We start from the raw sequence: 27,470 nt of genomic DNA, 5'->3' as shown, positions 1-27,470 counted from the left end.
TCTCCTCTTAGGACTCCTCCTTACCCTGCTCTTCTTCCTGCTCTTGAGAATATCCTTCCTGGATATTGTGCTGCATTTCTGCTGGACTGAGTGTAACTTCATACATCTTGTACTGTCAATGGTATTAATGTGGCTATTTCATTAAATCTGTTTTCCTTTCAACCTCTGGGTCTTCTCTTCCTGACTCCCCGACTCCTGGGGAGGGGTCATCGGGCAATAAAGTAACTGCCACAGTTGAGCCCCAGATATGCTAAATATAAATAGGGATGCAATGTAAATAGAGTTAAAATCTGTCCACTTGAGGTGTCATCACACCACTCCCCCAGTGATAATATATAATGAGAAGAAAAGGGTAAGAACTCTGCTTTTGCACTCAGTATAGCCGAGGATTTGCAAATCATTAGTAACCATGCTGCTGTGGGGTGAGAGAGACTTGAAATGGATGTGGGTGGGGAAATAAAGGAAATATATTTCATACACACGTAGTCCAAGCACAAATGGAATGGGTGACAGTATAAAATTGCTACTGCTGCCTCTGAGACATGTTCACAAATTCAACAGGAGCACAGAAACAAGCTGAGCAGCACATTTCAGGTCACTCCATCCAAGCACTTTTCCTTTTGCTGCTTTTTAAAGCCTACAGTTCACCATTGCACCAGAAAATGAGATTGATAGCAGATCTCTGGGAACAAAAGTGTCTCAGCAATCATCCAAGACAGCTTGCCAGCCTGCCAGGAGCAGGCTATGAGACAGGTGTAACTCCTTTGGTAACAAGGGTATACCCCAGACCCTGGGGGCTTCTAACTATACTATGATAGGGACACATCCAGTTGTAGAGCAGGGAAGTTTGAGGAAGTAATGGAGGAATATGATGGCTAGAAGCTGTTTGCACTGATGAAAAGTTCACTCAAAATATGGTTGTCCCCATTCTTGTCTTGTCACTAAGAACATGGGAGCCATTGCTTGAGATGAGATGGCCAGCGTTCCAGGAAAAGCTCTGGTTATGACTGACTGCTCTTTCTTGGGAAGACACTTGAGGTAGTCATAGGCTTGGTAAGTCTGAAGTGCTGCCCTTGTTGACTGGCACGTCGAGGGATACGAGACTCTGCTGCAATGTTTGACAGATGGCTCTGCTCAAACAACTTGCAAAGACAAATATAGATGGTCTTGGGAAGGTGACAAGAAAGCTAAAGGGATGAAAAATACTTAGACTCCTGTGTTCACAAGACTATGCAACTTTTTAACTTATAAAAGCCATCTGAAAGAAATTATTGAAAGTTGCAGTAGCTCTTGAAACCATGCACTTACCGCAATATTGCCAAGCTCCTGAGACAGACCCCTCAAATAGCACTAAAATAATATACAGCATGCTTCATAGATCTTGTTAAACATTTATTATTTGTCTTCTGATTTTTGAAATGCCAGAGTTCCCTTAAGCCACACTTAAAAGTTTGGGGGCTTTTTTTGCAACTAGCAACAGCAGAAAAACATCACTTAATTGGTTACTTTCTTTTTTTTCCCCTCCAGCAGTTGGAGCTCAAAGTAAACCCCAAGACAAAAAGTTTCAACAAACTGATGAAAGTTGGTGGTGCTGGGGTTGGAATCAATGATGAATGCATTAGATAATACAAAAGTTAGTTCTTTTTAGTAAAGTAGGGGGAGGAAAACTACTGCTTGTGAACATCAGTGAATAGAGTGGTGTCAGGGAAAGCAGAGGAGTAAAATTGGACATGAGTAAAACTTGGTTGCAAATTGTAGTCAAGTCATAACTCAGATGAGCAAGGCTCTGAGACAAGCCATTGTCATAGCAATGGGAGCAGCAGTAATCTTCTAAGAAAATTTGTTGAATAGAGTTGGGTGCTCCACTTCCTCCATAAGCACCTTAAAGAGGGTTTCTGGTCTTCCTAAAAAGGAACCTGTACTGTGGCAGCTCCGCAGTGGTGCTCATTTGAAAAGAGCAATGAGCTTCTGAAACAAGTCCAAAATGGTTTAACAATTTTATTTTAATGTCACAGTGAGACTATGAGTTTTACTTTGAGATGGAAACCAATAATTACCTTTACAGTATTAAACTATACATCCAGTAAAAGACCTAATTATCTATGTTAGATTGAGTCTTTTGTTAGTATTTCCCATGTCGTGCTGCGATGCTGGCCAGGTATGGTTATAGAAGATGTAAAAGGAACCAATAAAAAGTAACTTTGAACTTGTTTAATTCTAGCTTGTGGCATTGTTGTTCTGTGTTTAAAATATTAAACACTTTAAGGTTTTGGTTACTTGTCATCTCAAACAGATTTTCTTTGTGAGAAAAGAAACAAGATTTGAACTATGCTCTCTAAATGAAGATTTGTACTATTGTTTCCTACACAATAAGAAAAACTGGATCTGATTCCTCCCCCACCTCCAGTTCTTGCTCAGCCATCACAAGTTATTACCAAAAATATGGTGTAGGTCCTCAGACCTTTAAGATTGATGTGCCAGCCTGCTGCAAAGACATCCTTGCACCTCTCTGTGTTACATCCTTTGCTGTAAACTAGTCTCTTCCACACAGACACCAACACTACCACATTATCAGCTCCTCAACCCCCGAGCAGTTAGGCAGTTTGTAACTTTTTTGATACACCAGGAGAAGCACTCAGTCATGATGGTACGTGCTGTCTTGATTTCAGAGAGAAAAAGACTCATTTTAATTCAGACCAGGTTAAGGCTAAAGCAAACAAATATTTTATTTATAGAATTCATGCAGAGTTTAAGGAGAGTTTTGAAGAGATAGGACAGAAAGGAAAGGAAATCACATACAGTCAAGATGTTACAGGATGGTATCTTTAAAAGCGTCTCTTCCCTCAACCCAGCAAGAAACAGGCTTACCTGACATGCATTGCCAGGACTCCAGCTGTGCTGAACATTGTCTTCTGGCAGCAGCCACAGGAGGTACACTTGGATAGGGAGCAGGGGAATGAACACTTGATATGGCTCCATGGGAGAGAGGGATGCAAAGGATGTCCTTCAATTTCAGACCTTCCTGCTCTCTATTGTATTTCCTAACTTAGTTACCCTCCGGAAATGCCAGTGACACTAAGCACAGGTAGCATGTACCATCTCACATCTGGGCAACTGACATTTTGTTTAGTTTATCCTGTGTGATTTCTAGTTTTATGGCCTCATTCAAGTCAGGTGGGACTTCTAGTGCCTAGTCCAACTCTTGCTCCAGCAAGACCAAGAAGTAAGTCAGATCAGGCACTGGGGATCTTGTCTAAGGGAGTCCTGAGTATTTGCTAGGACAGAGATTTTACAATCTCTCCAAGCATCCTTTTGCATTCTTAACCACTTTCATTTGGGGGGGGGGGGGGGGTGAGCGAGGAGGAAAGAAAAGAAAAAATTAGATGGAATTTTTCATGTTCCTACCCATGATGATTGCTTCTTGTGCTTTCACTGTGCATCTGAGAAGGATGTGCCTCTCTTCTGCCCAGCTTTTCCCACCCTAGCACTAGTGCTGCCAGCCATCAGATCCTCCCTCAGCCTGCACGTTTGCAAGCTGAACATGCTCAGCTCTCTCTGCGGCTCCTCATGGATGTGTGCTCCAGTCCTTGACCATCACAGTAGTTCTCCACGGAGCACTTTCTCTCCTGTGCTAGGGAAAACACAGCCAAACACTCTTCCAGGTTTTACTTTGAGCAACGGAAAGCAGGGTCTATATGTAGGTAGCTTTCATCACTACAAAAATGTACTGTTGACCTGTTTGTCTGCCTGCACTCTTCTGCAGACTTGGTCCCCAGCAAATCCTGTCCTGAAAGTAAGGACAGCATGTTATAGCTACCCAGCAGGACAGAGTTTGCCTTTCAGTTTTCCATATAATCCCTTTCTGCACATGCTGAATTTCATTTTGTGTGAACCACATTTTCATCAGTCACATACTATGATGCTGTGTAGATAAGATTAATGCCTACCTCTTGCTAAGCATCACATTTGACAGTAAAGAAGTACTCCAGAGTGATAGTGGGTGATTTGGGATGACTGAGCTCCTCCATCCTCTTGCTGGTGTACTAAGTGTAAATAATACACACTTGACAGAGTTCTTTCAGTGGATCAAAAAGCTGTAACTTCATCTTTTTCCTAATGTAGTGAAGACTTGATAAGTTATTGCTGAAATCCAGTACTATTTATAGGTTGTTTTACTATTTAGTTCTGAACTCATGCTGATTAACAATAACAAATGATACTGTACAGCCATCAAGTGTTTCTAAATACTCTCTGGTAGGTCTCTCCTAACATTCATTCTTTCTTTCTTTCTTTCTTTCTTTCTTTCTTTCTTTCTTTCTTTCTTTCTTTCTTTCTTTCTTTCTTTCTTTCTTTCTTTCTTTCCTTCTTTCCTTCTTTCTTTCTTTCCTTCTTCCTTCCTTCCTTTCTTCCTTCCTTTCTTTCTTTCCTTCTTCCTTTCTTCCTTCCTTTCTTCCTTCCTTCCTTCCTTCCTTTCTTTCTTTCTTTCTTTTCTTCTTTCTTTCTTCCTTCCTTCCTTTCTTTCTTTCTTTCTTTCTTTCTTTCTTTCTTTCTCTCTTTCTTTCTTTCTTTCTTTCTTTCTTTCTTTCTTTCTTTCTTTCTTTCTTTCTTTCTTTCTTTTCTTTCTTTAAGCAAGGGGCAGGGAAAGATTAAAATACTTGTTCTTCTTTTCTTATTTTTTTTTTTTGGGGGGGGGTGGTGAGTGGGAACCAACCAACAAAACAAAACCCCAAAACCAAACCAAAACAAAAACACCAAAGAAGGTATTTCTATTTCAATGCAAACATTGCATAGTAAAATTTCAACAATGAAATATCGGCTCTGGCATTGATTGAAGTCAATTGATTTTCTGCCAACAATTTTATTACGGAGTTTCCTTAACACCCTTTTTCTGCTGAGGGAAGAAGGTTGAATCAGTCAAAAATGCAAGCATGTTGCCTGTGGGGAACTCAGTTTGTTATAATTCAGTGAAATCCTTCCCTGAGCCAGAACGAGTCTGTGTATGCCTTACCTCCTGTTTTGAACTCTGGTTTTAGTCTATTTTAATTGCACAAATTGTGGAGGTGTGATAGCAGATAAATACCTGTACAATGGCAATATTGCTTAGGACTGTAAGGTGCTTCCACCAGTGAGCATGACTGTCACCCTGGGGATGTAGCCATCAGGCTGGAAAGACCTTTTCCAGTTTTCTTTAGAAGGAGGAAGAAAGGAGGTAGAAATATACCACAGAATGGATCTTGCCACGGAAAGTAGTGTTACTACCATTCCTTGCCTACTACCATTCCTTGCCTACTACCATTCCATTTACTTGCATCTCACAAGTAAACTCAATGTCATCTTCCACAGCTGGAGGTACTTCAAGCCTGAGGAGGGTGTATTGAGAAGTGAGGAAAGGAAAAGAAGAAGGTATAGGCTCTACACCCCAGGTTACAGTATCTTGCATAGGTCTCCAGTAATTAATTTATGATGGACTAAATGTAGGAGAGGAGGCAAGTTACCAAGGGCAAGGACTTGCCAAGATTACTCGCATCAAAAGGCTGAATTTACAGTACCTATGCTAAAACCTATCAGTCCAAACTTCTGGGCTTGCATAAGCATTCAGGCTTTAAGGGGTGAGAGAAGCAGGAGATGGTGCCACTGTTGCAGGGATGCCCCTTGAGAACTGCTTCCTTCTCCCTGTCTGTCACAAGCTGGCACTCTGAGCCAAATGGTGCCCCAAAGCACCTACATGTGCTTTATTCTTCACATCACAGGCTACTTCAGGTTTATAATTCTTCTGTCTGGGCTGATTAAGTCAGATAATTAAAATGGGGTTGGAGGGAGATGTGTGTATTTCTCTGTGAGCCAGTGTTAGAATTATGAGTTTTCTTTTATTCATTTTTTAAGAAGTAATTTTCTGTGCATGGGTGCTGAGACCTTGGTTCAAAATAGCAGAAGTGTAACAAAGCGGGGGAGGAAGCCAAAGCTATTCATAACTGATAGGATCAGCTGCCTTCTTGACTTGAAAGGCAGTCTTTAATGTCTTTTAAAACTCAAAGGTAGCCAAATCCTTGCCTTTGGAGTAGCTGAAATTTATTCTATGTCTGGAAGTGGATGGTTTGCATATTTACAGCCTTTTTGTTATGCATGGGGTTCCCACTAAGCTAGGTATTCCCAGAGAGCTGCCCTTGGCTGCCTCACGTACCTAGCAACAGCAGCACCCCCAGCTTCTGTCCAGGAGGGCAGTACCTTTCTCTGTGCTCAGGGTTTCACCTTTATAGGTTAGGATATTGCTGGCACTGTCCTGCTCCTCAGCCTTCTCTGTTAAACTTGTCTTCAACAGCTGCAAAAAAAAAAATAATAATAAATTCTTCAAGCCAAGCCTTGTTTCTTTCCCCTTTGCCTTGTCTCTAGCCTGCATGGATATTTCAGGATATGCAAATATAAGCATATGTCTCAGGTTCATATGGTGTGCACACCTTCCAAACCCAACTATTATTTTAAATGCTTGGTAATGAGTTTTGGCTGTGGAGGTGCCATACTGAATCTGGTTCATCACATCTGAACGAAGTCAAAGCAGATTTGAGACTGGGTTTGTTCTTCTGCAATACTCATTCACTTGTAATAACTAATGAATTAGTTGCAGTACAGAAGCTTTGTTCAGTGAAAATTTGTTCTGAAATGTTGTTATCATCGTGTCTTTGATTAGGATTGCATGAGCAAGTGCTCTGAATAAAAATAAAAAACAATATTGAATAAGATCTTATTCAAAAAATAATGTTTCTTGAAAGCCTCTGAAATTCTTCACTTACCATGTATTGCAAAGTTGGATATAAAAGTTACCAATATTAAAAGAAATAAAGCGTATTTTATGTCATAAAGCTGTAAGTTCATTTCATAGCCAGAACCTTCATTGTCTCAGTAATTTAAATTACCACTAGATGTCTTGTCATCATAGGCTGATATGAATAATGATTGTTAAATATTGCCCTCAGTTCAGTACCTTGCACAATAAAAGGATTCATCATGATACAACATTTTATCTTTCACATAACTGCTGCTATTAGTGCTATTACTGAGTTTTACTGCATTCAAAGCCTAGCTTAAGCAACTGACTTCATTCTCTTGATGGTCATCAAGATTTAGTGTAGGGGAATATTTGCCTTTGTTCAAATTATGCTTTATATGTCTATGTCTACTATGTCTACTTTTGAAAAACTTTGACTGAATACCCTAGATATTGATGCTACAGGAATAAATTTTACAATATCAAAATTAAATGCCCTATCTTTCTTTTGTAAGTTTTGTTAAGATAGATGGTCCTTCATAAAAACAGTTCTCTGGAGAAGGGATTCCCAATGTGCTGCATGAGCTTTTTGATGAGAGCAGCTAATGCGGATGTTACGGAAATCTGTGTGCATCTTGGGTTAAAGAATGCAGCCTGGGAGAATTAGCAATGAACTGGGCTAGCACAGTCTGCGTCTTTCTGCATCCCTAGCTCGAAATACCACTTCAGAAAGCTGTTCTTCATTTGGGGGATTTTTACCCCATATATCTCTGCTACTTGGTGACCAACTTAACTATGAACTTTTGTATACTTTCTCTGTACTTGGCCTCTAAGTTCCTCTTTCAATCCCATGGTTGTTTTCCATACAGATTTTGGCTGCCATGGCCTGAGTTTGTTTTACATGTTCTCCACTCCCTGTATTTCTCAGAAGCTACCAGATAATAAACACTGAAAGTTCATCAAGTGCTTAATGAATTGTGTTTGCACAATCTACAAAGACACTGTATTACCACAGTACCTGTTTATCAGATATATTAATATAAAATATATGCACTGCTCATGTGGGAACATTTTTCCACTGAGTAAAGATCTTCTTGCCAAAGATACAAAGATGTGGTATATGCATTGAACGCTCCCTTTGTAGAACACTATCTGTCAAAATTTACTTGTCATGAAAAGAACTGAGTTTGTATTTGATGCTTAGCAGAAGTCTGTAATGCAAGCTTCCAACAGCACTCTGTTGCAGGCTCTGTTAAGGATAACAGAAAACATAACCAGTGACAGACACAGCTGAGCTGGCAGAAGCCTGTGTGCTAGTGATGCTGAATCCATACTCAAAGTGATATTCTAGTACTTTATCTCAAAAGCATTCTTAAAGATGGAGTATTTGAAAATATTCTGGAAATGCTCAGGAGTGGACTAGTTTGATATCAATCTATCGGAGAGCTGTCAGAACTGTTTTAAGTAAAAGAATGAGAATAGACGTGCTTGAGGGGTGCTCTGCATTGGGGGTTTCATTTTTAATTAAAAAAGGGAAAAAATCACAAACAAACAAACAAACAAAAAACCCCCACAATGTGAGCTGACAAGGGGGAAAAGCAGCAAATGGTTTTCACTTAAGCGTAAGAGTAGACTGAAACCAAGCTCAGGATGGGCAGGGCTCTGTGCAACCTGATGCTCAGTGCGGGGAGGCTGGACTTGACAATCTTTGAAGGTCCCTTCCAACCTAAACCATTCAATGACATAGGAAAATTTGAAGGGGGAAAAAAGGCCAAACAAGATCCACAAAATGATGAAGTAGCAATGAAGTGAGGGTGATGAGAAAGGCAGTACAGTTTGAGATACAGCTTGCTGAACTGTCTTGCAAATTGGGACAAAATGAGTAAACATACACTGAAAATGTTAATCATAGCTGACTTCCAGGAACTGTAAAATATCTGAGTCTTATTTACACTGACTAAGGCTGTTTGGTTATTCTCATTTCTAGACAAACCTCTGTTTATCCTATGATTATGAAACCTAATAATCCAGCATGTTTATAAAATTATGAAAGCTATCCATGTGATGCAGCTAAAAAAAGTCTACTGATACTTAGATCTTTATTCCTATTTTTCTCAACTCCCTCCCATGCAACAGTAATTAAATTGCCTTTTGTTTCATCAGCTGTTAAACTGCCATGAGAAACTGTAATTTAAAGTGGAATTTTAGAAATAATTTTAGAAATGTTTCCCAAAAATCCTTCATAAACTCTTCCATAAATTTTCAAACAAGATACTGACAGGAAGCTTCCTTGATTCTCATCTTCAGGCTGCTAGTATGTTCTTCTAGTGTTAGATCCCTATCCTATTTCAGCTGGTTCCTTTTTGACAAACAGTGGTCTGGGATGTGAGCATATAAAATAGGAATCACAGAATCAACCAGGTTTGGAAAGACCTGAGAGATCATCAAGTCCAACCTATTACCTAACACCTCCTGACAACTAAACCATGGCTTCAAGACCCCTATCCAGTCTTTTTTTTTTAACACCTCCAGGTGGACTCCACCATCTCCCTAGGCAGCACATTCCAATGGCAAATTCTCTCTGTGAAGAACTTTCTCCTTACCTCAAGCCTAAACTTCCCCTGGTGCACTTTGAGACTGTGTCCTCTTGTTCTGGTGCTGGTTGCCTGGAAGAAGAGACCAACACCAACCTGTCTACAACCTCCTTTCAGGTAGTTGTAGAGAGCAAGGTCTCCCCTGAGCCTCCTCTTCTCCAGGCTAAACAACCCCAGCTCCCTCAATCTCTCCTCACAGGGCTTGTGCTCGAGGCTTCTCACCAGCCTCATTGCCCTTCTCTGAACATGTTCAAGTATCTCAATGTCCTTCTTAAATTGAGGAGCCCAGAACTGGACACAGTACTCAAGGTGTAGCCTAACCAGTGCTGAGTAGAAGGGCAGAATGACTTCCCTAGTGCTTCTGGCCACACTTTCTGATGCAGGTCAGGATGCCATTCGCCTTCTTGGCACACTGCTGCCTCATGTTCTGCCTACTGTCAACCAGTACCTCCAGGTGCCTTTCTGCCTGGCTGCTCTCCAGCCACTCTGTCCCCAGCCTGTAGTGCTGCACAGGGTTGTTGTGGCCAAAGTGCAGAACCCAACACTTGGACTTGTTGAATGTCATCATGTTGGACTGCACCCATCTATACAGCCTACCAAGGTAGTTAATGAAATACTGAATAAGTTTCCCATGAGACTGTGAAAGTGCAGCAGGAAAATACAGCTGGAAGCTATTCATAGATGTTGTTACCAGCATGTGGAGCTGGTAAGTGGCCTTGAGAATTTCCTGAGTTCAGAGAAAGAGGAGGTACCAAGCAATTAAGTAATACCTTCTGCATGTGTGAAATCAAGTATCTTTGCAATGAAGTACTGCATCTGCTTAAAGTTAGAAAACTCTGATCCTATTTATGTTGCAAGACTCTGCACCTTGTGGACTTTCATGCCTTTTTGAAAGATGCGCTTTCATCAGCTGTTATTTGGCTTACTGCAGGGTCATGTAATGAAATTCAGTCATGTGTTTGGACTGCTTGACAAACTGGGTGCTGTTTGCTCTGGTCTTAATCTAACACTTTCATAGCTTCAATCCTTGCCTAGGATGGATAAAATAAATATGATTTCACAGTAGCTGAAAACCACATGCTTTTTTAAGGAAAAATATGTAGTGAAAATTTCATCAAAACATATGCCTCAGTGTTAAAAAGAATTCAGGTAGCTTTCTCTCAAGAATGCTATGTAACTACTTGGACATGGGATTTAGAGGGCAGAGGGTTGCCTATTTTACCCCACTCTCCCTCCCCCAAAACCAATCAAAAACCTTTCATTGGTGTTCCCATGATTACAGTTTTCACCATGAGACTTCACATAGCAAAAGCTGCTCACCTCCTCTCCTTAAAAGCTTGTGCTACAAAAGAGGTGTCATCTGATTTAAACTTCACTCATTGTCTACAAAAGAGAACTGAAACTGGGGACTTGGACCTTGTTGTGTAGTCCCACATCACTCCAAATCCAACCTACCAACTGTTCTGTAGAAGTGAGTTGCAGATAAGTTCTGATTGTGAAAAGGTACTGGGAAATGGAAAATTTTGGCCCAGAGGTAGGCTCCTGAATCACAGAGGTAGGCTCCTGAATCACAGAGGTAAGTTTGAAGATGCCTCTTTTGTTTTTCCCCATGATCTGATGATAAACTTTCTTTGTTCAGAGAGCTATTTTATCACTTGAAATGTTTTGACTTCTAAACAGCCACATAACTCAGTGAATACCATTCCTGCCATTTGAGTCTATTCTTTGCTTATGCACAGACACGTTTTCAACTCTGACAAAGATAATTTGACTCAGGATCTGGTTTTCATGCACTAGTGAATACTTCCCTCTGCAGGAAACTGTAAGCCAATAGCAGCCACAAGCTTCTGGCAGTGCAGAAAAAATGTTCGAAGCCTGAAGTGGCAATTTCTGTACTTACTGGAATGGGTACTTGTTTTCTGGCAAGTGGCCTGAGTGGTATGCACATTTTTCACCTTAAGTTTTCCATCAAAGCATTTCAACTTTCACTTAACTGTGCAGTTTTGTTTGTTTGAGTGGATTTTAATAGCACATAAATAACCTGAATTATCCATACAGAATATTCCAGTACTGGTGCTTTCAAATACTACCCTCCTTGGATTGTCAGAGCAGAAGGGTTGCCTCTCATGTCAGTCATACTCTGCCCTAGCTTTCTAAAAGAACTTGATTTCCTACCTAAACTGCACTGTAGCAAACAGCCCAGCCTTTGTGAGCTAGAATTTGCTTTGTTGATGCTTTTGTTTCCTGCGTTGCTTTATTTCAGTTTCTGATTGTGTCAATTATTTTGCGAGTCATAGTCTCCTGTACCTCAATTATTTCCCTTCCCCATATAAGTATCTTAACATTATGCCTTCTGCCTTCTTTCTGAAGCACCACAGGTTATAAAATGCAGAATGATCACTCTGTTTGATCCATGAGCTAGTTCTGCACTTGGTGGTTGTAACCCTGAATTGTTCTTCAAATACAAAATTTTACCTGTTGGCTTAGTTAAAAGCATTGCTGCATTCTTGAAACAGTAAGAGTGGAATAAGTTTGGTTTTGCAGGCTTCTTTTTGATGGTATTTAAATGCCCTCAAAATGTCTTCAAGCAGTACAAAAGATTTTCTTTCAATACCCATAAGCAGGTATTTACATTCCAGAGTCCTAAGAACTCCATCTAGGTTGACAGTGGTTGTGTCATTTAATTGCTCTATGGCTGCTGTTTGCATTCCTGGAAACAGTAAAGCTTCTTTTCCACCCGTAGAGAAATTAAGGCCGAAGCTTTATCAATTAGCTATCAGATGGATGGAAGACTATGTAAACAAAAATTAAGCTATTATTGGGGCACCCTTAGAAAATTCTTGCCACTTAACCCCTCCCCACAGTAGTTCTGCACTGCCTGCCCCTTTGGAAATTACTTGCCCTCATCCCAGTCCCACGTGCCTGGTGCCATTCCCAATACTTAGTGGCAGCCCTGGGTTTAAACACTGCTTTCATGAGGCAACATGGACTCCACCTCCTGAGGAAGTTAAGGGAGTTTGCTGGTCATTTTATTACTTGTTGCAGCTTGTGATGTGGTGATGCGGGTTAAGCCTCTTCACTTTCTGACTCTTAAGCTGAATACTTCAGCCATGACTTGGAACAAAGATTTTAAGTCATGGTGGCTTCTAACAGCCTTGTTAACACAGTGAGAAACTATGAAGGGTTGAGGAAGCAGCTCTGAGTGCCTTTGTAAACCATTCCTTTTCTTGGCTGTTTTCAGGAGCCTATCAGGACTCTTCCTCACTTTAAAGACTGTTGGATCAGTACCTGTTTTCCTTCCTCTGTCTATAAACTGGCTGTGAGATAGCATGAAGAGATGCTAAACTGGCAGTTCTTTGTTATGCACAGCAACTGTGCTAAGAAATTCAGAGAAGACTTCTTGGGGGTTGCTTTTCCCTGAAGAACATTTATTTGTTAACCTAGTAACTCCCAGGTGACTTGCTCCCAAATTGTCCATTAAATTAGTAACTCATTTGTGTTACTGTATAGGATGCTAGCTCTTGGTGACAAACAGATGTAGTTCCTCCCACTCCATCTACTGATTTTTCCCTGTGAACAAATGGGCTGGAAGATATTAGGCCCACAACATGCCTGCTCCATTGCACTGGCTTTACAAAGCAGTAAGAGTAGTATTTTTTAAAAGGCATGCAAGCAGATGAAAAGGGTGACTGTAAGAATAAGGACCATCTTATCTTATTTAGGGCAAGTTTTTAGTGCAAAGAAACCAAACTTGGTTTCACTGAAGTCAATGACCTGTTTTCAGAGGGACCTCTTAGTTCTTTAGTTGTAGAGCAGGATGGTCTACGTATTCTTTTATGAGTTACACAGCAGTACTGTTAACACCATGTCGTTTTTAGAAGAAATACATTGGTTTGGGCTTTGTTTTTTTGGTGTATTGTTTGTTGATTATTTGGTGGGTTTTTTTTCCCCAAAAGGTCAGTAAGCTCCAGTGAGACTTTATGAATATAAAAAATGCTAGCAATTTTGCTCACTCATTAGAGATTTTTAATGATGTGTTCTAAATAAACTTCAAAACCCCTCAATTACAGACACTGAGCACTACTGCTGCTTCAGCTGCTTACTCCTTACACCTTTGCTCTTATCTGCAAAACAAATACTAAATTCTAAGCATTGTATTTGGCTTACATTCATGCAGTACTCATTACATTCAAACAGCTGACCACTCCTTTTACAGCCACACTTCTTGAGAATAGTGAAAATAACTGCCAAGGTACATGCTCATGTTAATGATGGGAGTTACTGGTTTTAACAAAATTGCTTTCTGCATGAGACTGCTTCAAAGATGGCAGCACAGTTAGAAATTATCACAAGAACACACCTGAAAACTACAATCCCATGGCTCAGGTCAGTACCTCCTTTTGGTCACTGGGTAAGTCAGCTGTTCTATGCATATCCATTTTAATGCTATGCATCTTTGTGCAGTTCCCCAAAGTATCTAATTATTCATTCCACCTAGGTTTGGTTGGCCCAAATTTCCATCAGAAGTTTTACAGAATATTGTTTTATCAAATCTTTCTTGTATGTGCAAAAAGCCTACTGTATTTTCAAGGTGCCAAAGATGACTATATAAAACACTCGCAATAAAAAGTGATCTGTAAGGCACCTGAAAAACAGACATAAAGTTCATTTCAGCAGTGTGTAGACTAAAGTTCTCAGGCTGCCAGGCCCAAATACATTTAAATAGGTTCCCCCATATCCCATCAGCATAATACTGTGTAAGCTACCTCAAACACTTTTGTCTTGGCCTCAGGGACTGCTTGGCTTAAACATGAAGTAAAGTAAGCCTCCCTCTTCTTTCCTAACAGTTTCTTAGCAAATCATAACAGTTTAACAACTTTCAAATGTGACAGAAGCTACTAAGAAAACTTGGGTTTTAAAAATTATTTTTCTTTTTTTTTTTTTTTTCCCAAAGGTCTCACTAAGCCACTTAATTACCCTTCCTCTGTTGAGCAAAGCACTTCCACTGGAACTTCTGGTCAAAGCCTGTTTGTGACCACGTGTAAAATAATCCTTTTTTTTTTTTCCCAACACACCAAATACTAACAGCATAAATGTAATACAAATGTTAATTCAAGTATAGAAGTCAAACACATGATTTCAACATTAGAAATTACAACATTTAAAACTACTATGTAGCTAGTATCAAACACAAATTATATTTAACTTCTATAACTGCATCTAAATTAACATCAAAAAAAGACAATTCAATATGGTGATGAAACACATTGAACCAAGTATGTGATGAACCACAACAGGTGACTGGTTTAAGAAAAATTATTCAACTTCAAATCTTTCCATTGCATCATTGTCTGTCTACATCAAATTCCTTTTTGACAAATGCTTTTCAGAGAAAACAGATTACAAACAACACTTGCATAGGTGAGGCCCTTAGAGTTTTAACATACGTCACTTGACCCCTTCTTTGATCAGGAACTGAAACTACATAACAAACTCAAAAGAAGGATGATCTACCATATTACTTTCAGATCTTGGAGAAGAAAAAGAGGTCTTTATTTTTTTGTCATTCAAAGCACTTCACTGACAAATGCTAAATAGTCACAATAAAAATAAAGATGGCTCACAGAAAAAGAATTACTAATATCCAATTTTAAAAATCTATTTTCAGTTTAATGCTAAGTGTTTTTTAAGTACATGGTCCGCTTAGAAAGTGAGCAAGCTGCTGCTCATTATGGCTACCACAGGCAAGTAAAAGTGCTGGTTACAAGCAGTAGCCTGGGTAAGAGTAAGGCTTTTGTGAACATGGATGTACACATGTCGCAGCAGAAAGGTGCTAACAACAGAAAACACAACTTAGTGATCATCACAGAAAGGTACATGTAATTTGTATGTGTCAAGATTTTTCTTTTGCTCATTTCTGTCTCACAGAATTATCAAAGGTATTGAACCACAATGTTATGACTACAGCAGTAGATTTCATGCAGCCTGATGGTACACTGACATGAAGTCCTTCAAAACACCACTCCTCCGTTGATGTAATGCTATACCAGAACCAAAGGTTTTATTGGACATGTTCTTCCTATAAAATTTTACATCAAGTTACAGAAACAAACTGGAGTGTGGTATTTAGATTTCGTATTATGTATATTTATGTATGAAAAGGCAGGGTAACCAGGGTGGTGTGGTTCTGCTTGGTTTATGTTTGCTTAAGAATTACTTCTCACAGCAGAAGTTGTAGAAATTCTGCATGAAACTCAAAATACAAGAGTAGGAATAGCAATAAGTTATTTCAACACTAAAAATAAGCTACTGTTGTATAAACCATTATAGGTAATAAAAATCTTTTAAACAAATTATCTTCTCAAAACCAAGTTTATCAAGCCAACCAAAACAATTTAACATTCAATTTCACTAATGTTTAAAGTTAAATGTTTAACACAGAGAGACACACACATGTGCTTTGAAGAATTATTCATCAATAAACATGTAATGTGAATTTCCAGTAATTATGTATCAGTGTTGTGTTCTTTCCATGGCAAGATCCAAAGCAACATATTCTGAACTTCTCTTCTTCAGGGTAATTCAAGCCAAATAAGGTAACAGTTGGCTGTAGAAAGAGAGGGAAGAAGAAACTTTTTATTTCAGCAAGCACACTGAACCACCTATTCCAAGATGGACTTAATGAACTTAAGTTAATGGTGTAACTAAAGCATTCACAGTCTTATGTCCATTATATTCTTCCCTTTCTTCTGCACCCTTAAGAATATTTAAATCATTACAAAATTATTTAATCAATAGTCCAAGTATCATCAGAAAGGACCTAGTAAAAAAATGGCAATGAAAAATGAAAATGTATTAATCTGTTGGGTTTTTTCCTAAAAGCTTTATCCTTTAAAGAAATCCCAAACATTTTGCAGCAGTGAATCTATTTTCTCACTCTATATATGTGTATCTCTCTCTCTATATATATTCTTAACCAAATTTTATAATGACCCTTTATTTCCGCTCCACTGAGCAGAAAATATTAAGACAACTTTAATGTGCAGATCGCTGTTATGAGTTGTAGGAGTCTATTACCTATATCATACATATAGCAGCAGTCTTTCATACTGCATATTTAACACTTTAGATCAGTGTACAATGAACTAAGCACCAAGTTCTGCTAAACACACTGCATAAACAGAACCTAATTTCATTGTGATCATCAACAGAACTCAAAAAGGGCAGTAAATACAGTTCTGCAATTGACTCTACTAAGTCAGCCAAGTTATTTCATGGATTTCATAATCCAGCACTGTTGTGTTTCTTATGTCTTTTTCTCCAAGTTCTCCTACACAGGCCCAGATGTATAACTTTTTGTTCTGAATATATAAGCAGCAGAAACAGGAAAATAACTGAATCTTCAGAACAAATCCTGGGTGACTCAGATTAGAAGCTTCCAGCAGTAAAGTTAACACTAAGCATAGATTTAATGCTATTTTCAAACTGCTTTATAAGCTTTTTAAAACCAGTCTCACAACAGTCAGAGAAGATGGTAATCCCCATTTTTAAAAATGAAAGAGGCTTCTGAAATGACAGGCACCCACACTTAAATTCATCCACAATAGCATAATCAGAAAAAGATAATATTCACCCTAAAAATAACACTTTTTGCAAATCAAAGGAGACAGTACTCTTTTTTCCACGACCAAAGAAATAGTTCAGGTCACTGGTGTAGTAACAGCTCCACTTCTGAACATAAATTTAAACCCAAAGTGGAAATCTAAATCAAAGATGACTAAAATATTACTCCCAAGTCATTTTAGGAGGAAAAACTATAACCTTCCTTTTGTGCTACACAGTCCACACAAACATCAGCCTCAATGATCCATCAGCAAGTCTCCTTCAAAAAGACAACTGGACAGAATATTTCTACAGCCTTCTCAGAGGCAAGTAACCTTAAGAACAATTTCTCTAATAAACAGCACAGCTAAGACTTTTTTTGAGGAGAGGAAAACCTGAACCAAACACAAATCTGGGAAATTTACTCACCTGCACTATCCAACTATGTTGCATTCAGGACAGCAAAGTTATATATGCTTGCTCAGGGGCTGTGATAAAAACCATTATGTGTTAGTCATCTGGTAAATATTTAAGACTTAAAAATACATACTGTTAAGGAACATCTCATAGAATACATAGAATACATAGAATACATAGAATAAACCAGGTTGGAAGAGACCTTCAAGATCACCGCATCCAACCCATCAACCAATCAAACACCACCCAAACAACTAACCCACAGCACCAAGCACCCCATCAAGTCTCCTCCTGAAAACCTCCAGTGATGGCGACTCCACCACCTCCCCAGGCAGCCCATTCCAATGTGCAATCACTCTTTCTGTATAGAACTTTTTCCTAACATCCAGCCTGAACCTCCCCTGACGCAGCCTGAGACTGTGTCCTCTTGTTCTGGTACTGGCTGCCTGGGAGAAGAGACCAACATTCGTCTGTCTACAACCTCCCTTCAGGTAGTTGTAGAGAGTAATAAGGTCACCCCTCAGTCTCCTCTTCTCCAGGCTAAGCAACCCCAGCTCCCTCAGCCTCTCCTCGTAGGGCTTGTGTTCCAAACCCCTCACCAACTTTGTTGCTCTTCTCTGGACTCGTTCCAGCAAGTCAGCATCCTTCCTAAACTGAGGGGCCCAGAACTGGACACAGTACTCGAGGTGCGGCCTAACCAGTGCAGTGTACAGGGGCAGAATGACCTCCCTGCTCCTGCTGGCCACACTGTTCCTGATGCAGGCCAGGATGCCATTGGCCCTCTTAGCTGCCTGGGCACACTGCAGGCTCATGTTCAGTCTACCGTCAACCAGCACCCCCAGGTCCCTCTCAGCCTGACTGCTCTCCAGCCACTCTGACCCCAGCTTGTAGCTCTGCATGGGGTTGCTGTGGCCAATGTGCAGAACCCGGCACTTGGATGTGTTAAATCTCATGCCGTTGGACTCTGCCCATCTGTCCAGCCTGTCGAGGTCCCTCTGCAGAGCCTCTCTACCCTCCAGTAGATCAACTCCTGCCCCCAGCTTGGTGTCGTCAGCAAATTTACTGATGATGGACTCAATGTCCCTTTCTAACTCTCCACCCGTAATACCACTTGTCATCTGTATTTGCTAAACAAAGTCAGCAATTTCTGTTTTTTAGCATCTTTCATTTTGTCCCAGGCTGTTGTTTTTTCCAAGAGCAACACATTTATTCTGATAAAGCAAAACAAGACAGTGTTGAAGTTAATAAAATCCCTACAATAAAATGGTAACATTAAAAAACAAAACAAACCAAAACAAACAAAAAAAAAAAAAAAAAAAAGAAGAAGAAAGAAAGAAAGTCAAGTCACTTGAATTTTAAGTGTTTAATATCCAAAATCTGGGACAACAGTCTAAACCCAAGTTTCTTCCAAGACCCTGATGCTGAACACAGACCCTTGAACTTAAAAAAGTTTTATCCATGACTTGTAAATCACTCCTGCATGCAACATTTAAGAAGCTTAAGCAGGTAAATTCACTTTGTTCCACCTGTTTAAGTACTGTTTATTATATATATATTCTACTGGGAGGTGGTGGAGTCACCATCACTGGAGGTGTTTAGGAAGAGACTTGATGGGGTGCTTGGTGCCATGGTTTAGTTGGATGATAGGTTGGACTCGATCTCAGAGGTCTCCTCCAACCTGGTTAATTCTATTCTATTCTGTTTCTAACTGGAATTACCTATGTGTTATAGTTAGTCATTAAAAAGTTTTTTCTTGAATCTCAGATTACTATATTTTTCTTTTTAATACTTTCTGTTAAATGCTTTTGAATACTTTCTTCTAACTAAAACTTAATTTCTTAAATTGTGTTTCACTTAGACATTGCATGTGTGAGTGAACAAATACCCTAGTGTGGAATATGTGTATAATCCTTGCAGATCCCCAAAACCAAGAAAACTTCACCTAAACTTCTTCCCTTCTTCCTCATCACCCTTAAGCAAGACTCAGTAGAGAGCAAACTCCCCAGGTTACCTTCAGGACTAGAAAGAGGTTCTGACATCTTCTGGTATTGCCTTAAACCAGTTTAATTCCAACAGCAGTAAGTGAAAACAAACAAAATCACAAAAATGTCCCAAACAAACAAAAACCCCAAACTAAAGAAATAAAAACATCCAGTCATTCTCAGAAGAATGTTCTGCTTTTCCAGGCTTCAGATGTTTCCTCTTTCTGAAGAAAAGCAGGTGGAACTTTCCCTACAATTCAGAGTGCATCCATGTAACTTCAGGTTCTCTTCTGCCTACACTTTGAAGTCATCTGGCAGCACCAATGAAATTCCCTAAGGTACAAAGCTACATTACTGATGAAAAGGACCTGAATGGTAAATAATGCCCCCTTTTTTGGGATTGACTCTGTCCTAACACTTCCTCTGGACCAGAGGTGAAATACACAGAGTCTGTGATAATTAGCACAAATGTATTATACAATCGCCAAACTGGAGCTGCCTCATAGCTAGTCAGCCCCCATGACAGGCAAGAGTAGGACATCTTAAGTGTTTTTCCAACTGGATACCACATTTAATGGCCAAGCACCATTCTGTAAACATGAAGGTGTTGTGTAACTTCTGAAGATACAGAATTATTTGCGTTGAAATGGGATTCAAGTTAATGGGAAAGGTATTAATTTCTTTCATGGGGCATTCTGGGTTTTTTCCAATTCTGTTTCTCCCCTCACAACATCCACCCCCTGGAACTTCAACATTTATCTCTGATCTCTTTCTCAGGACATCCACACACATCATGTCTATATATTTAAACAAGACAGAGTTTTTTCAGTCCCTGGATCTATTAATGATTTATCTCATAACGTTAAAATGCAGTTTATTCACGTTTCAGTGAAACAATAGCCTTCTCCAAGCATCGTTTTCAAAATATTCAGGTGACACCAAGTGGTTAATTGTTGTACTGCTGCCTGTTCAGGATTACTGTATGCAGTAACAAGGAAGGACCCTATTACGTAAAAGTAAATACAGAAATAAAGATCCCAAAAAAACCAAAGTGCTTCGAGATTATTAATCATAACAGACCAATTTCAAAATTCTATTAAAGCAGCTCTTTTATATTCACTTACATTAGTCTGTTTATATGCTTTTAAAAAGAAAAAAATGTCTGCACACATTACCAAAAACAAACAAGCAAACAAAGTTCTTGTAAAAAGTTCCTTACCAGATGGAATTATTGCCTGCACCATATTTGTACACTCATCTTTATGGTAAGTTGCTTCCAAGAGGAAACACACACAAATGCTACTTGACCAAAGAAAAGGGAAAAAACACCATACAGAAATACTCTACAAAAACCCCACAGCCACCACACATGCATCCACCCATTCAACATGCCAAACCATCAAACATCCAGCAGTGAGGAAAGATCCTTTGTCAAATCAAGCAACTCTTCTTCAGCTTTAAATGTTTCCTTTAGTGCAGTGTAGGTATCAAGTGGGAACTCAAACAACTTCCGTAGATAATACAAGGGAAAACCCAACCAACACCAAAACAACAAAAAAAACCACAACCAAAAACCTCTATAACTTTTTACAGCTAGACAAGAAACTATATAATGCCTATCATCTCCAACACAATTCTTCACAGAAAAAATTCCACACTGAAAGAAGGAAAAAAACCCAACCAACCAACAACGAAAATCCTAAACAAAAAAACTAACCAAACTAAACAAAAAAGCCACAACCACCCAACAAATCAACAGAAAAAAAAAAAAAAGAAAGAAAAAGAATTAAAAATAAACCTTTGGCCTTAAGCATCATTAGAAATGTTTTTGGTAATGACAAAAAAAATATTTATGTTGTTCTAACAAAGAGAAGTAAGAATTAATTTCATGACATAGTCATGCTGAAAGAAACCCTGCAACAAATACACAAAATGTCACTCAGCAGATCAGGGAAATTCTGTGATGGTTCAAAATACTTATAAAATTATAAATATCAGATCTATCTCATTTTCATATATACCAGGATGTGAAGACCAGAAAAAGTGCTGACTAAACTGAAGAAAAACTATTCAAAAGAACAAGTGGAACAAATACACAAACCATTGCCTGGAAGTAAGAAGAGCTTTCAAACCACTACAGCATGAATTGAAAACAGTCTTCAAAACTGACAATTTCCCTTTTCTATTAGTTACATTCTAATTAAAAATAACAGAATATATATAAACCAAGTAATTAAGAGTAATGGTATTCCTATTTTCTCCCATTTTCTGGTTAAAAACCCTTCAGCAGTAAATGACAGCACTCTGCCCAAAGATAATAGATGCAGAGCCACATAATGATATTCCGCTTTAGCTATAAGCCTCAGAAAGACTTCCCAAACCTATTTATTTATGTGACTATGGATCTATCACTTCTGTTCTCCCTATTAATAATAAATCAAGAACACAGCCTTTCAAATAAATTCTCAGCACCATAATCTTCACACAGATGACCTTATACCTAAGTTACTTAACATGTCTTCTGCTTCTTCCTTACAAATCACTACAGTAGGTTAACACAAGCAAAAAATGACCCTAGCATTGCACTGCAGAGATGTCTACAGAGTGTTTCTTCAGTGCTCTCACCTCCTGATCCAGACTCAGATAACTACATAAGAAACAGTCCTTTCAATATAGATACACACACAAGCAAAGATTTATACACAAAGAATAATTTTAAAGTAACTTCTCTAGCTGCAGCTGAAAGTGCTCATGCTTACCTAGATGCAGAAGTGTGAACTGAGCTGCCAATTCCCTTGCACCTTCTACTGTTGTACAGAGTTTGTCTGGCATGAAGTAACTCTGGGAACCATCTGCAATACTAGGAATAAGCACCTTGTACACCAGGAGTATTTTTCCATCCTGACCTGTGGTTGAATACAAGTAATATTCTGGCGGTGTCCAGTTATTTTTATTGCAAAAATAATCCAGATGCATTGCTGCAGAACTGAAGTGAGTGGATTTTAAAGAATACATGCTAATTGGAGTAAGCTTTATTCCTGGAAAAAATGGGTAAGTACATCTCTCAACTTCGGAAGGGCCTGGACTGTGCTGACCATTAAGACGAACTGAAAGACTTGCTGGTTTCCCTAGGGATTTTTGATGACTATCTTCTTTGTTAGGAAACCCTAAGAGATTTTCAGAAATGGGGTTTATGTGACCATTAAAATGTTGCTTCCAAGTGCTTTCCTTGTTAACTGGCTTTGCCAGTGCTACTTCAATGGTAGCTCCATCAATGCACTTTCCACTCATTACAGACATAGCAGCAACTGCATCTTCTCGGTGGAAAAAATGAACAAAAGCATAGTCTCTGAGCTTTTTCACACGTTCAACTGCTCCTGGCTTGAACTTGTTAAATTCAGCTTTAATTGTGTCCTCTGTAGTAGACATCATTAAATTTCTCACATACAATACTTTAACTCTCTGCATTGTTTCTTCATCAACTTCTTTCTCAGGATCTGCCCAATCTACTTGAATAGCATGACCCCAGAGCTGGAATGTTCCTACAGCAAAGAAGTATTACATTAATAAGAAATATGCAAAGTAAAACAAAAATATTCTTGTCAACTCCTCTACAAAAAAGAAAGCATAATGCATGCAACATTGAACTAGTTTTTCTTGCCTGTGTCTACTTAAGCAAAACATGTAAAATAGTGTTACTTTCAATTACTAAATAAAATATGACTCCGCAAAAATTCAAGGTATTCTATCTGTACCCTTTGGGTTCATTAAGTACCATAAGCTGTCAAAACAGACTTAGTGATTCCATGACACATACGTACATGTGTCTGTAAAGCAATGACAAGCAACATGCTACTTTACTAGTTAATATATTAACACTGTCTCTTCAAATAATATTATTTCAGAAAGTAGGTGAACACCCAGAAAACCACCATCCAAATGTATATGCAGTAGCACAAGCTTTATACTATGTTGCAGAAGACACCAGAATCATAAACTAAAAAAAAACCACAAAACACACACAAAAACCCAAAACCCCCAAAACAAAAATCCCCCACCTTCTTACTCCTTTCAGGGCAACATTTTAAATATTATACAACGACTTTATTTTATGCTCAGTGATCTGGCCATATTTCTCCAATTACTTGGCAGGACCTATGCAAGTCTTCGGTAACACTCCACCAATAATTATCATTAGACTTGCCATCATTTTAGCCTTAATTAACTTCGGGGAGTTTTGCCATTCATTTCAGCAAGGCCAATGCTGTATTACCTGTTTTAATGACTTTGCTTCTCCAACTACACTGTTTCATTTCCTATTTAATTTCTCTTACTTTCTCTTCTAGAAATTCCTTTTTTAACTGCAACTTGACCTATTCTCTCTTCTTTCAGTATATTTAAACCCTTCTACTTTCCTTCCCTCAAAAGACATGAAGTGCAAAGTCATCTTCTTCTTAAACTCTCCATTTTCTAGTAAAATATTTTAAAAAACCTACTTTCAAACAGTTTTAAAATATGAAACATCAATAACATCACTCATGACAATCCAAAAATAAAAGGTCCACATTCTAAGCATTCTATTTTTTAAGTTTCGTTTTAAGAGAATTCATGTGCAGAGATCCAGACTTAGCAGCTAAGAGAATTATGTGCAGGGATCCATGCATACAAATGAAAACTGAGTATGTCCCCAAGAAAATACGTATCTTGGTGTAAACCACAGTAACTTGCATTTATAAAACACTTAAATTTCATCTTCTTTAAATAGAATAAAAATCTTCCCCCAAAAGTACAACAGAAAAAAAACCCAAACAAAAAACCATTTGATTCATGAACCAATAAAAGAAAATAAATCCTATTGGAGCTGAAAGCTACTATAGTGGTTTTATAACTCTCAAAATATCTTAAAAGAAAGGAAAACAGGGATGATTCACCACCCTGTCCCTTGCACAATGAAGACAGATACTAACCAAAAACACTCAATTATAAATTGATTTACCTGGGATTAGTCGCCTTCTAGCCATTGCAGCTGCTCTGTGAGATTCATATTCTACAAAAGCAAAGCCACGATTTTTAGTTTTGTCAGTGGCATTTGGATAAACAATGACATCCACCACTCCTTCTGTAACTTTTTTCATTTCATTCAGTATTTCTTCTTTCTTCTTTTCTTTTGGAATTGCTCCAATAAATAGCCTGCAGTTGTCCAGGCTTACGCAGACACCAATAAATTTCCCTGGACGAATTTCGTAATTATTAAGAATCTTGATGGCTAGCTGGGCTTCTTCTTTAGCAGTGTACATCACAAAAGCATAGCCTCGATTCTCACCACTGAATTCCATCATCAGTCTGAACTCGTAGATCTTCCCAGCTCTCTCAAAAACAGGAACTAATTCATCTTCGTACATATCACGAGGAATCTTACCCACAAAAACTTCACACCCACGAGGTGGTGGAGGACCTTCCCAACCTTAAAATAAATAGTTCAATCTTAGTACAAATGCCAGAGAGGTATACTTGCCCTGACCACTCATCTGGAGGCATAAGTTACTTTATTTTCAGTCCCAATTTAAAGCTAGCATATCCTAATCCATTATTTAATTCTTATGTTAAAAAAGAAAAATAATAAAATCCCCAGAATAAGTAAGTCTCTACATCACATCTAAAGTTACAAGAAGATCCACGCCTCTGTCCCTGAGCCACGGACATTCATGCATTCTTTTGTATCCCTGCCTTACACAAGGAAAGGTATGTTCAACAGATATTGCAAAAATGCATGCATACATTTAAAAATCTGGAGTTCTGTTCCGCAAATATGCATTTGTTAAAATAAATAATGTGGTTGTTTTTTGTTTTGGTTTAAAAACACACTGGACAGATCAGGCAGAAGGTTCAAAGGCAGGCAAACTGTTAAATCATAACTAACAGCTTTTTCTAAAGCTTTAGTAAGAAGTGCTCTCCACAGAACAGAAAGAAATGAGTACAAAGCTGGCAGAAAAAAAAATAACACAAAATCTGGTAAGTACTAGTACTTACTAGTTACTAGTATGAAAAGACAAAGTATAAGGAAGCAAGGTGAAAAACAAAAAAATACTGCTGACAAGCTGTAAGATAATTAGAAGATCAGAAGATCAGTTAGAAGATAACTGAAGTAGTATTTTGTTTTGAAGTTCAGAATGAACTCTATTTAGGTGATTTTGTAATTAATTTTAAACACTTCCCTTCATGCAAGTATCACCAAAGAGCACCTAATTGTGGGGGGGGAAAAAACAAACACCAAGCAGACAACCCAAAAAAATCAGAATTGGAAACTTTTTGCCTTTTCACAGAATGTATTTTCATCTATAAGGTGTATGTTAAGAATGACAAGGTACACAGGAAGCTACCAAGGCATCAGAACTGATACGCATTTGGAGACAGTGCTGTGGCTTATCTAGAAAAAAGTCTGGCACTATTCCAAACGGCATTCAAAATCTTCACCATTTTCAACTTTGTAAACATTTATGACCACATCATCTGAGGTCTGCCAGAACATGGCAGATCACACAGTTTGCAAGCTAGTACTGCTATTGCTCACACCATGCCAGTCAGTTACCTGACAGTGAGACTACCTCCTATGGCAGCAACACAAGCTTATAAAAACCACATTCTAAACAAGCAAAACTTACAATGAAGATCTTGATTTTTAGTTACTGCAATTTCTTACAAGCTACCTCAAACATTCAAGTCTCATTTGGCCTAGAAAACCATTTATAGTAACAGGGTAATTTCCAGCCTAAGCAAGTATGAAAATGCATGAAGATTTAAAGGAGAGGTATATAATTAACATCAATGAACAGATTTATGGAAGATAACTGGTCAGACACCTAGTCTCAGACAAGATAAACAAATTTAATTAATAAACGTAACTTTGCCAAACAAATGCACTTGATACCATTTCATGTCATTAAAAATTGTAATGTAAACAAAAAATTGAAATAATTTAAGAACAAGCTGAGCTCTCTAGAAGCAGTCTGTGACGCCCTGCAGTTCTCTTCTCCAGTGTCATTTTCAAAGTAATTTCATAGGGCTTCCTCTGACCATTTTACATAGCCTAGTAAAAAGATTCATGAAATTTTAGACAGGAAAAGCTCCCAAAGAGAACTAACTGTGATGCAGCTTCATCTTGCAAAATGAGCAGTGCACAGTTCACTCCAGATTCATAATTCAAAAGAAATTATTACCTGGTGGAGGACCACCAAATTTTCGTTGCCCATTTTCTTGAACCATGCTGTATCCAGTCTTCTCCATCAGGGCCAATAAAGCAGCCTCATTCTGCGTGCTGCTTCGGATTTTACCACATCCATTTGCTGCAGCATTGTTTCCCTCCTGCATATCTGCAATAGCTTCAGCAGAAGATTACAGATATTTCAATTCAGGTAATTAGAGTTTGTTCTAAACATACAGAAGCTACCAAAGCACAGAAAACAACTTACACTATGCTTGGCTATTTACTGTGACTTTATTTAGCAGTCAATTGTACATTCAACTACTACTACATTCTCTTTAATTTTGCATCTGGCTACTGTAATCTATACTCTCACTTTCAAAACACCGTTCTGTAGCTGTGATAATGTGAACTTTAACTTCCAACTATACTCAAACTTTCATAAATGAAATCACAACTATTTTTGAAACATGCTGTCCTCAAGTAGAATAAATTTTCATAAATCACATTACCACAGTTGTGTAGAGGATCTATATACCACTTGAAAAGTACCACTTCCATGTTACTAAAATGTATAGAAATGTCAGAATTTAAGACTGGTTTTGAGTACAAAAATACTTAAGTAAATTATGTCCATGTCATGAACAATTCACGAACAAAAGTAATTTAATTAAAACCATTATATAATAAAACTAGGCAGAACTGTCTGACAAAACTAAATGGTTGAAGTAATCCCAGCTCTGGAATCCTTATTTTCATTACTTCCTCCATTTTCACAATTTCCAAAACTAAAACAGGTTACCAATATGGTTGTTGCAGTTCTACCCACTATTTCCCTGGTGTGACAAGATCTCATCCAACAGCTTTACATTTCTGTCATACAGGTGATGGGAAACAATCACACCAAGAAA

The 27,470-nt window shown here is 38.4% G+C and overlaps 1 protein-coding gene across 1 annotated transcript; it reads right to left on the bottom strand.

The window, feature by feature from the left end:
- Positions 1 to 17,412: 17,412 nt before the first annotated feature.
- Positions 17,413 to 26,741, bottom strand: RBM46 (RNA binding motif protein 46). The gene is made up of 4 exons (XM_009898454.2): positions 26,576 to 26,741; positions 24,355 to 24,822; positions 22,118 to 22,900; positions 17,413 to 17,447 (listed from the first exon to the last, which is right to left on the bottom strand). The coding sequence occupies exons 1-4, from the start codon at positions 26,724 to 26,726 to the stop codon at positions 17,413 to 17,415; spliced, it is 1,437 nt and encodes a 478-aa protein (XP_009896756.1). The 5' UTR covers positions 26,727 to 26,741.
- Between the last annotated feature and the right edge of the window lie 729 nt (positions 26,742 to 27,470).

Source organism: Dryobates pubescens, chromosome 1, assembly GCF_014839835.1.
Source record: "Dryobates pubescens isolate bDryPub1 chromosome 1, bDryPub1.pri, whole genome shotgun sequence".
NCBI lineage: Eukaryota > Metazoa > Chordata > Aves > Piciformes > Picidae > Dryobates > Dryobates pubescens.
Note: the sequence above shows the minus strand (reverse complement) of the source record. Positions and strands in the feature narration are given on the sequence as shown.